At 39.8% G+C, this 11,758-nt stretch overlaps 1 protein-coding gene across 1 annotated transcript in view; it reads right to left on the bottom strand.

The window, feature by feature from the left end:
- Nucleotides 1–1,187: 1,187 nt before the first annotated feature.
- ppp2r2aa (protein phosphatase 2, regulatory subunit B, alpha a) overlaps nucleotides 1,188–11,758 on the bottom strand; it is a 16,236-nt gene continuing 5,665 nt past the window's right edge. Inside the window, exons 3-10 of the mRNA XM_027277671.1 lie at nucleotides 9,252–9,349; nucleotides 8,998–9,163; nucleotides 8,777–8,889; nucleotides 7,900–8,077; nucleotides 6,511–6,675; nucleotides 6,210–6,379; nucleotides 5,974–6,065; nucleotides 1,188–5,694 (exon numbers count right to left, since the gene is read on the bottom strand). Of these exons, the coding sequence (XP_027133472.1) occupies nucleotides 5,415–5,694; nucleotides 5,974–6,065; nucleotides 6,210–6,379; nucleotides 6,511–6,675; nucleotides 7,900–8,077; nucleotides 8,777–8,889; nucleotides 8,998–9,163; nucleotides 9,252–9,349 (1,262 nt within the window). The 3' untranslated portion in view covers nucleotides 1,188–5,414. The remainder of the gene's footprint in view (nucleotides 5,695–5,973; nucleotides 6,066–6,209; nucleotides 6,380–6,510; nucleotides 6,676–7,899; nucleotides 8,078–8,776; nucleotides 8,890–8,997; nucleotides 9,164–9,251; nucleotides 9,350–11,758) is intronic.

Here is an 11,758-nt window from a genome sequence, read left to right as displayed (position 1 = left end):
TATTTATTTATTTTACAGTTTTTACAGTTGCACAAATATTTAAACTGACACACAGGGAGCAAAACCTCAAATCTCCATAACTTTAAACACATTTTCTGCTTTATTTCACAATTCAAAGTGGCTCTTTTTAAGTGCACTGAACATGGTTTCTTTGCATAAGACACAACAATCTGACATAAAGTCAAATGTTTGCATTTTCAAAACACTGACATTTAAAATGACTCTACATGAGCTCATTGGCCACTATATTTGCACTATGTACACCTGTTTACATATTTCATTTTTATAGACCTGTTCATACTGAAATTCTGTCAATTTATAATTCTACCATACTGCTTTATTTATATTTATATCATACTGCCATACTTATATTTATATTGATAATTCTGCTTATACGGTTCATACTATTTATATCTCCAGACTTTTCTATTCCCGGATGTCTTTTAGCTTGTATATATTGTATATATATTTTTTTTCATATTTTCATTTTCATTTTTATTTTATTATTTCATATTTTATTTTATATATATTTTTACATCTTCACACTGTTTGGACAGAGAGAAACATAATTTCAATTCTCTGTATGCCTTGTACATATTGCAGTATTGACAATAAAGCCGACTTGAAACTTGATATGTGCCACCTGGCCAAACAGGTAGCATATGGTGTTATGTAATTGTTAACACTCTTTTACAACAACAATGGTCTATGATTGTTGCTTAAACTTGATCAGATATTTCTATTCTAACTATATTTTTTCATGTTATCACAACATATAAACTTATCACATCAGAGCAGTATTCTGTTTATCTTGTTAAAAGTTAACAAGAAACTTTTAATTACAGCAGTAACCTATTTATTTATTTTTATATATTAACTTTACTATATTCTTATCATATTCTAATAATGAGTTATAATGTTAAAAGAAACATTTTATATTACAACAGGATAAATAGAATAGTTGTTATTGCAGTGGTGTCTCTGCCCCTGAGATCTGCATCTTGGAGAAGTCATCATGGTCAGTGGGGTCGCTGTAAGAAGTGATTTACATAAATACATTCTTAGACTCCGTCCTGCTGTTGAAACAGACCCAAAATAAACTTCATAACCAGCATGTTCGATTTAGTTTTGTAACCTACAAACATTTGAAACACACACAAACCATAAAGTAATTTTACACAGAATAATTTAGGTTTGAAATTCTTTATTTTTCATCTAAATTGTACTTTATTCCATTTGACAAAGATAAACATAGCTGTACAATGAACCATTTGTAGTTTTTCTTCCCAAAACAGATCACCAAAAAAAAAAAAAAAGAAAAGAAAAAAATTCTCCTACAATCTTTATTCAAGAGCCCCCCTTGAAAGAAAATAAACAAAAACATACAAATTAAATTCACAAAAATAAAAAGTGCATTTTTGTTTTTAACTCCTGTGATACATTAGACATGTACATAATGCTGCTCCGAGTGGAAAAACCTCATAGCTCCAATTTAGTCACATTTCCTTGAGATTTCATGATCCTTTGTATATGTAGGGGCAAGTTTCAGTGACCCTGCAAGGTTCATGTTCAAAAACAACTGAATTTCAAAAAGTGTATGATCTACCTGTAAATAAAGGCAGTTTTTAAATTTTTATTTTTTTTTATTAAAGTCCTGAAAAGCTGCTTGTTTTTGAAGATACAAGGTTTTGATCACAGAGCAGCGGTAAAATTCCCCTGAGCAGTCTCCTGTCTGGCACGCCAGAGAGTTCAAGAAACATACTTGATTATCTTATTTCTTCTTAATGCTATAAGAAAGGCATTAGGGTTCTTCTGAACGTCTTTGTGGTTTACACCATAGCCTTGAACAATAGCTATGAAGACAATATGAGGGGAAAGTGAAACAGATTATTGGTTAGTTGTTTTTATTTTTATTTATTTTTTAAATGAATGTTAGTGACTGTTTTTTCCCCCCTAATAATGCTCTGACACTCGTACAGCCTGTGATGACCATCTCTGCAAAGATGGGGTTATTTTAAAAGCTGATGTTACCTCACTAGAAACTGATCTAATACCGTTTTTATACAGAATTTTGCACGTTTCACATCTTCTAACAGGTTGTTGGAAGTGAGCTAGTTCTTGCTTTTGGATGAATGACAGGACAGGGACTGATCACTGATCTCATAATTTTGGACGTTGATTGGCTTGACCGTGAAATGGTGCCACATTGTACAGATTTGTGATTTAGACGTGTATGACATGAGGTGAATAACTTTGAATGAATGGCCCTCACACACAACCCTGGATTAGAAAATAAAGAAAAGTTGTGAAGTAGAAAAAAAAGAGAGAGAGATAAGCAAAGTGTCTCATTACTAGAGGACATTACCCAGAGCCCTGAGAGAGTGACACTCGACAGTAGCTTAACACTGCTGTATGGAGATGGGAGGTTATTGTGGTGGCACCCTAGTGATTGGAAATAAGGTGGGAGCGACACATAAATGTGATCCAGCGGATCAATACACGTCGTGTCCCGATTCAACGGCTTAATCCGTCATCAAAACATAATTTCAATGCAAGTGGAAAACTGCTATGATCAACCCGTTTGCTCTAAGAAGAGAATTGGCAGCATGTGACTGAAGCATAGTAGCAGAGAAACAGCAGAGTTCATTTCTATTTCCAATGTTCGAGACGGTCATCAACGACCGCTTTCCGTACGACAATCAAAAGGGCAAACCAAGTGCTTCACAAATTCAGAGTCCGTGTTCTCCTGCATCACAGGAGAGAGAAGACATTTCATACAAGAATTCATCAACAAAAACAAAAAAAATCAGTAACTCTGCCTAGTCAATGGACTTGACTAACTTTAGAGAGAGAGAGAGCTTGATTTAACAGTTTTAACATTACATGTTGATTAAAATGTCTTTCCCATTTTTAGACCCCGCGAGGGTCTAATTCTTTCACAGCGAGCAAAAAAACAAAACAAAACATGGCACAAAAACAGAACGTTAAGATCCAAATTAACTCTGAAGCATCCAAATAATAAGTTTTTTGTTTTTTTTCTCCTTTCTTACATAAACATCAGTTACAGTCAGCCAAATTAAAAAAATAAACTGTTATAGTGCTTATGACTACGGAGGTACTGACACCTGAAAAAATACTCTTCTTTGGACATCCCATGTGAGAAAAAGACACACACGCACACACACTTCCTTGATGTCACAAAAAGTCTCTAGCTTTTTAAAGAAATACCTGCGAGAATGAACAATGTTCCAAAGTCGTGACAAAAAGGTCACCTCACCTCCATCAGGCAACCTTCCATCTACAATCAGTGAGACAGACAAGCTAAAGAAACTACAGTGATCAGACTGTAAATCCTATTGCCTTAATTTATACAAAAATAAATCAGCTATAGTGATTATTCTTCTTTTATCATCAGGTACAGTACAAAACATCATTAAAAAAAAACGTCTACAGACAGAAACTAGATCCAGGAGGGTAAAGCGGGGCGATCAATCTGCAACAACACAACAGGATCTAGTGGGGAGGGGGAAGCTGGGAGCAGCACTCAGGTTTGGTGCCACAGACCACGAGGCAAGGCTACATCACGCCATCACGCCCCTGCCACGTATACATATATATATCTAAGCTTTTGTCCTGAGCTTTATAAAGGTGGTCCACGCATGTGCAAAAGGGTGACCAGTCTGCAACTTGTCTACAAGACAGCTTTAAATGAATATAACTGGTTACTTTGGCATGATTAGCCCCCGCCTCCCTCCCGTTTAACTCCCGAAACCACGATACCCGACCAACGTGTGCGCACACCTCGTGTCCACGTTGAAGTGTCACGACCCTTTAAACAAAAAATGACATACATTACTGCGGAGCATTTAAATAAGCAATGAAAAAAATCAGCCTAGACTTGAAACTGGCTTTGAGATAAGTAATCCATCTTAGTCAGGAAACGCAGCTGAAACCTGATGTTGATGTTTTTAAACCGTTGCAAGTTTCTATATGCGAGAAACTCTGATCCAGGACATTAAAAAGGGAACATTTTCCATGTTTTAAGTTGATATCCAATCAGTGTTGATGGTAAATGTAGTCAATTGAAGCCATTCATTCCTCAGTGTGCGCTATATTGCGAGAGAAAGCTCGCCTGTTTGCGGCTACATGTACCAGGATGCATTTGTGTGCAAGCGTCTCCTCCCCCACACCCACTACAGAACCTAAAAGTCAGCTGGCTGGATGCTTAATCACAGTTGCAGATCATTGCCGAGCAAATTCATTCCCGCAGTTTAACCATTTTCTTCTCCGAGCTGAAAGACATGCTGTAGTTCTCGCTATACGTGTTAAACGAGAGCGCTGGGGGCCTGAAGAAAAACAGGTTTCACAGCTATATGTTGGTCAATAAAGGTAATAAAGTGCACACTGATGAATTTATTGCTTCAAGTGACTTGAAACACTGACTGCACATCCACATAAGACGTGGCAAACCTTCCCTTTTAGTGTCAGATAGTATGAACACTGAGTTTTCCTGCCTGGTTAATGAAAGACGGCAAAAGGTCCGCTGATGGAATTCACGTCAGGCCAGTTTCAAGTCGACTTTCTTACTGCTGAGAAATGAATGTAAACCTGTGGCTGCCTTGGAAGTTAAAAATTTGATCTACTGATATTGGTACGCTGTGTTTGTGTGGACGAAGGTGAGCCGTGATGTAAGTAATACGCTATTTGGAGAGGATTAACTAATTAACTATAGTTCTTTGACAGCGTAACCTTACTGTACACATCATGACAGACGTGGTGAGCGAACTTGGCAACTTGACGAATATTTGGGAGCAAATCTGGAGTGTTGACTTGTTTGTTTTGGGTTTCAGACCAGTACCAAAAAAAAAATAATAACTTGGTGACAGAACGACGTAGAAACAGTAGAAAGAATTTCCTATTCAAACTAATAAAACATGGTGGCTACGAAAAAAACTTTTGGTAGCTATGACATACGAATGAATCATGTCACGATGGCACAAAAGAATAATGAAACAAATCAGCCAAATGTGTGTACTGGACACGCTTTCCCTTTGGTTTGGGATGTAGTGGAGTTGCAAATGGTAGCTCGGTGAATGGAGTGCTCCGACGGGAAAAAGACCCACGACATTAATTCTCCAATTTCTGGGCTCAGATCTACAAACCCTGCGTGTTTATTTATATTGTAATACACATGGAAATGATGCTTGTGATGGCCTGTTTAGATGTACTGAGTTAATGCCACTGTTTGTTGTTGACAGAGTTAGTCTTGTCACATTCAATACTAAAAAAATCACCAAGGAGCAGGTCATATCAGGACTTGGGGATTTAGCCAAAGACTGACAGATAGTTTGTATATGTGTATCAGAGCAGTGGGGCTCAAGCAGAAACTGGGATCTGAGCGGTTCAACGCGACGCTAGTTCAGTTTTTCCTGGAATATGTACAGATTGTTGGTGGTGGCTACAGCGATGATGTTGTCCAGGGGATGCCAGGCAGTGTGGAGGATCTTCTTGTTAAAGTCCAGACTGTCTACACTGATCTCATCCTTTTTGCGCTTCCCACCTGTGCTCACTTTGCGCGGTTTCAGGACCGACCGTGGCTTGCTGTTCTCCCGCGACGCCTCTAGAGTCACGTCCTGCCGGTAGCCTCGGTCGAACATCCTGAAGAAGTTGTTGTAGGAACCGGTCATGACGACGCTGCAGAGAGACGAGGTGTTGAGTATACAGAACAGACCCTGTGCCACCCAAACCAAATCATACACAACCTTCTGCTCTGCACTGAGCAGATAACCGCAGTTATTGATAAGGCTAGGGTTGCTGCGTCAAATAAGGGTCGACCCAAAACATTTGCATGCATCATGCATGTTCAATGTGCAGGGAATTCCAATAGGCATGTTTAAAGAAACCAAACATGACTTTTCTCAAATGCTTTTTCTGTCTGAGTAACAAAGGTTGTCCGGAAGTTGATACACTCACCTGTCGTTCCCATTCCAACAGCACTCAAACTTGTCGAAGATGCAGTCGTTCTCATAGAGTGAACACAACTTACTCCTGAGATATTCATGCACCTGTGACGAAGAGGTGTTGTAGTTATAAGTCAGCAGTAATATTTCACTAGGACTTCTATAACACACCTCCCTCTAGTGGAGAGACAGGTAGAATGACATCAGGGCTTAAAGAAGCTGATGTTACTTTTAGAAGCAGGGACCGACCTGATACGTCTCCACTGGCCGGGACTCCATGTTGAGATCCCAGATTTTGACAGACAGGTAGTCGCGGGTCATCATGTAGCGTCCGCTGTGGCTGAACTTGACATCAGAGATGGATGAGATGATTTCAGAGAAGAAGGAACGATTGTTTGGATCCTCTGGCTCTTCAAACACTTAAAAAAACAAAACAAGAAAAGGATGCATGCCATTAGTAAACCTTAACTGCCATTCATCTTTTAAATACAGCTGTGCGACACATAAACACACCACCATAGACATCAACAGAAATCAAAACTGTGCTTACTTTTGGCGTGCTTGTCGCACAGCGCTGACGCTCTCATGTCACACAGGCGGATGGTGCCCTTGCTGCTGCTGTAGACAAAGGTGTTGCACTGGTTTGGGTGGAACTCCGCTGCTGTGATCACCTCCGTTAACTCCTCCATATTGGCTGGCTTAATGTCAACAATATCTGAAGAAGCGAGGTTAAGGTCCAAAGGCTGAATAGACGCTTGCAAAGTTTGAAAAGAAGTCCTGCCGTTGCCGTTTTCTCCATGGCTCAAAAAACATTTTTGCAAGACTCTAGGTCAGCAAATCTACTACTACTACTACTGTGAATGCACTAACATCGCAAACAGCATTTGGTTGGCACATAATTCACTGCTGGCTAAGAGAGGGAAGATACTTAAACTGCTTTCCCAACAGACAGTGACGTGGTCAGCTCAATTTCAAGCTAGACTACAACATTTCTTTACACTAATGCTGTTTTAGGGTTAAACTCCGTCTGAGCCATTGTGTGCAGAAGATGAAAAGTCCTTACTTCAGCGACATCTGGTGGTAGCATCAAAGATGACACTAAATTTTTAAACTAAAATTTTAAACTAACGTTCAGGCAGCCTTAAAACAAGCGTCAGCTTTAAAAACACAAAATAATACACCAGGAGCCAGAGGACTGCTGTTTGTATGGCTGGACGTATATTGCATATTGCAGTGGGTTTCTGTGTTGCCGCAGGGACAAACTGATGGCAGGTGAACAGGATGCATGCTCGGGGATCATAACAGTGAGTCAGAGAGACCGCAAAGCAAAGAACTAAACTGACCAGGAAATACAACTCATTATTTAACATAGTACAGTCCAGAAACTGTAAACAAAAGTCGGTTATTGGAGAGGCAGACTTATCCGCTGTCAAAACATGACCACTGTCTTGTCGACACATTTTCTGACAGATATTGGTCAGTGCACATTCATAACAGAAGTTAACTCATGTTTCACCACTTAAATGCTTTTAATGTGAAGCTGCAGCGGTTGAATCTGATTCAGCTGTAACTTAATATAGCTTTTTTTTCCCGAGAATAAAAGTAGTTGGCCGTTTGGCTGGCAGCCGACACTTCTGGAAAGCTGTGCAGCCAGCGAGTATTAAATTATTTAATAACGGAGAGATTTCGAGAAAGACACTCTGCTATCGGATGGTCTGATCGCAGAAGACGGCTCTCTGATGAGCAAACATGTTACTAGTTCACCAGTATCCAAAGCAGGAAGAGAAAACTTTTAACCAATGAAATGACACGCTTCCTGCCATTGTTTTAATTCATGTTCATACCAGTAATGGACTGCTCCAGAGTCCACACCAACCCAAGTTAACCAGATCTGAACCTGCCCTTAAAGCAGACTGCAAGTTTCACCCACAAAGGATACTAAAGCTGCGATCAGTGATCTCCAGATTCCAGAGGTTAATGCGCAGGTCGTCTGCAGACAGGTAGGTCTCGCAATCACTGTTGACCGAGATGGAGTTGATATGGTAGGTGTGAGCGTTCGCAAACACTCGTCTAGGGCTCGCTTCCACCATCAAGTCCATGGGCCTAAACACTGGTACCTGAGGAGAGAAGAGACTGTGTGGTCATCACATTATCCTTATTTTTAAAAAACATTTTAAAGTAACAGCACCAAAACTGTGTCAAGCTGTATCACTGGTGCAGAGGCAGCCAGATGATGTAGGTATCACGATACATACTGGTTATTGGAGACATCTGGGAATGTTCTGCATTTATTCATGTTTGACATTTTGCTGGTGGCGTGAGGAGGATAATATCTCACTAATACCGATGTAAACACTAACAACTGTCTTTTAAACAAAAAAAACAGGCTCAGTCTAAATTTAGACACAAATCAATAAATATAGATCAGCGGTTCCTAAAAGCGGAGGATGCACGTGACCCGGGACAAGAACATCCAGTGACACTAACTCTGAATGAAGCGGACACTTTGACAGGTCACACACACACACACACACACACACAGGTGTGACTAACAACACGATTGATTAGTTACACCTGCGCTCTTGTTGGTAAGCCATGTCAATACTCTGCTGAATGTCGGCTGACAACAGTGCCTTAATGATTAGAGAACAATGGTCAGAAGATGTGATACAATACTTTCTTCTTCATCAAAGTGCAACGTGTTTAGAGAGAGTACAGTCAACTGTAAACTCAGCAGTTATTATATATACACATACATACACACACACACACGTTAAAACATTACTGGGACAGTGATAAAGTAGATTTCTACACACCCGTAGTGTTGTGACAGTATTGAAATCTCTGTATCGCCCATCTTCTTCCTTCAAGTTGTAGCCCTCTGGTCTCTTGTCACGCTCACTAATTTTCCACAGCTTTATGGTTTTGTCTGAGGAAGAGCAGAGGTCATGAAAAATTCATCTTCAGTAACAAAAGTAAACTGTAAATTCAGATTACGTGGTAGCTAAATTCAGCTGGAAGACAGTAGTTTACTGACCGTTTGTAGACAGAAGGAACTGTGCTGCGTTCTTCTGAGGCAACCATCGGATCTTGTTGATCTTCTCCTCGATCTCAAGGCTTTTCAGGTAGTCAAACTCGGGCTCGTGGCTCTGGAAGGTGCTGTAAACATTGTACTCTCCTCGACACTGTGGCTGACTCTTACTCTAAACGACGACAGAGCACGTAGAGTTATTTCAAGTATCATTACAGTAGAAATGAAACAACGCTGAGATAATTCAACCAAAAACGTACCTCTGGCTCCTGCTGAAAGATGACAACTCGACCCCCCTTGTCCCCAGTAGCTAGAAGCTCTCCAGAGTGGTTGAACTCAACAGTAGATATGATGTCAGCTGTCAATAAAAAGGTGGTGTAATGAGAATATCATCAATTGCTACTGTAGCAAGGAGCCTGTTGTGCACATTCAACGTGAAAACATTTTGCACTGGACATATTTTCTGGTTCATTTCTTCACAATGATGCACAAACTTCTTCCAGCAGCGTTAAAAATACTTTTGTTCCCGTTTTGTCCACCTACACCACGAGGGGCGAACACCACGTCAACCATAAAAACACAACAGAGCGATGACGTGCATGTATATATATGTACACACTACACAGTGCTTATGGCATCAGAAGTCTCCCTGAGGAAGTGTGAAAGACAGAAAAGCCATGTGCAGCTATTCAGCACTTTTCAAAGACAAGCATTCTCATCAAACCCGACAACACAACAATCAATCCCTGTTTGCAGGCTGGCACTATTCTGAGCCAGCGCGATCCTTAATATAGACTATGGTGTTGTTCCTCTCTCAACACAGCACACAAAGCGCCTGACACGACCTGACTCCATACAAACTAAAAGTGTTTCTGCAGCAGTCAAAAATCCCCTCACTACTTCATTGTAGTGTTAAGCTGATGTATTGCTATGTATTGACACAAGGAGAGGCTCACGTTTATATTTGTTCTCAGGCAAAGCTTACTGTAAACAACTGTGTAGTCCATATCCACACAAATAAGTTCAGCATGTACTGTAAACATACAAGTGTTTCGGGAAATTTACTCACTGGACAACAGGGGAAAGGGTTACGATCCATCATCTGTCTTTTCTGTTCATAAGGAGACACAGGCTCGATTTTTTTCCACTTTATTTGCACGAATTATCAATGACACTGTTCACCCAGATCATATAACATTTTCTCACTTAGAGGTATCTAACCTTGGACGAAAACTGCAACGACAAAGCTTCAAATCTTCCAGAAATAAAAGTACAGATCAGTCAGGCTAACTAAAAACGTCATTGTCATAATACTACTAAACAGTTGTCTTGATTGTGGATTATCCTTCGTAACCAAGACATTTTGCGAAAGCTTTGAGCTCCTACAAATTCACCTTCACCTCCTCGAGTTTGCAGTCAAAGTTTCAAAACACAAGAGCACCTGCACTTTGCGGTTAGATACAGATACAGGTAAGCATGAGAAAACTTGCCGATCATCCTGATTCTGAAGCGGTTAAAGTTTTTTTTCCTTTTCACTCGGGCCCATCAGACCTCTTTAAAAAAGTGGGACGTTAATGCACACAGAGCAACACTGATTACCCAACCAAACAAAAGCACTGCTTCATTAACTTCCTTCTTGTTGACCTGCAGAGGTAAAAAAATAAATAACTGCAAACCCACCTGTTTAAAAATCGCCTTTTCCATCTGATTTAACTGCATTGTCCTATTTTAACCTGTTTTTAATGTTGTATTCTTGTAATTTGATACTGTTATGGTTCTTTTTGTTTGTTTCTATTATTTGCTGTCTACTCTCATTTATTGTACGGTGTCCTTGGGTGACAGAAAGGCGCCTATGGAATAAAATGTATTATTATTATGCAACACTGCTGTGCATTTCACTCCAAAGCAAACATTACTAATTCGCTGAGGATTTGTAGTAGTGAGCAGTGTTAATTTCATCAGACGAGATGAAATATGTTCGTCAACGAGCCTTTTTACCTCGACTGAGACGAGACAATGTTCTAAAAACACGTGACGAAAAATGTGCCAATGTGCGTTTTTGTTGACGAAAATGTCATGCAAGAAATAAAAAATAAACAAAAACGTCCTCCTTGTTTTCGTCTACTATGTAAGAAAAAAAGCAACATCGAGTCCTGCTGTCATGTCACGGCCACACGTTCAATATCCTCTTGCTGCTCTCGCACCTGTGGCTTGAAAAGAAACGGCATGCAGGAGAAACACGGCGTACGGACAGCGCAATCATGCTCGGAAGGGAAAAAAAAGAGACTGGACGTGTGGTCCCATTTCCAGTATTTAGAAGCAGAGAAAAATGTCTCGTTTTGACGGTTGGGAAGATGTGCGGGAAGAAAATTGCTGGTAAAAACACCACCAAACTGAAAAGGCACGTTAACCTCAGCCACCCAAGTGAACTGGAATTAATAAACCAAAAAAAATATTCCTGAAATAAATAGAAAAAGACTCAAATGTTTTGACTTAAAACTGGACTAAAACTTTGAGACTCTTAGTCGACAAAACAAAAATTATTTGTGAAAGACTAAAAGTGACTAATAATTAACTTTGTACGGAAGCCCTAAATATCATACATACATACATTTTATAACACCCGTTTTCCCGTGATAACGAGATAATTAACTCGAGATCTTGAGAAAACAAAACGATAGTCTAGTGTATTAAATCATTGCAGGAAATCACATATCTCTTCAATCGAGGCCTGACACAGGCTGAAACAGCTTCATGCCTTGCTATA

This window comes from Larimichthys crocea, chromosome III (genome assembly GCF_000972845.2).
Source record: "Larimichthys crocea isolate SSNF chromosome III, L_crocea_2.0, whole genome shotgun sequence".
Taxonomy (NCBI): domain Eukaryota; kingdom Metazoa; phylum Chordata; class Actinopteri; family Sciaenidae; genus Larimichthys; species Larimichthys crocea.
This window is presented reverse-complemented; position numbering and strand designations above follow the sequence as displayed.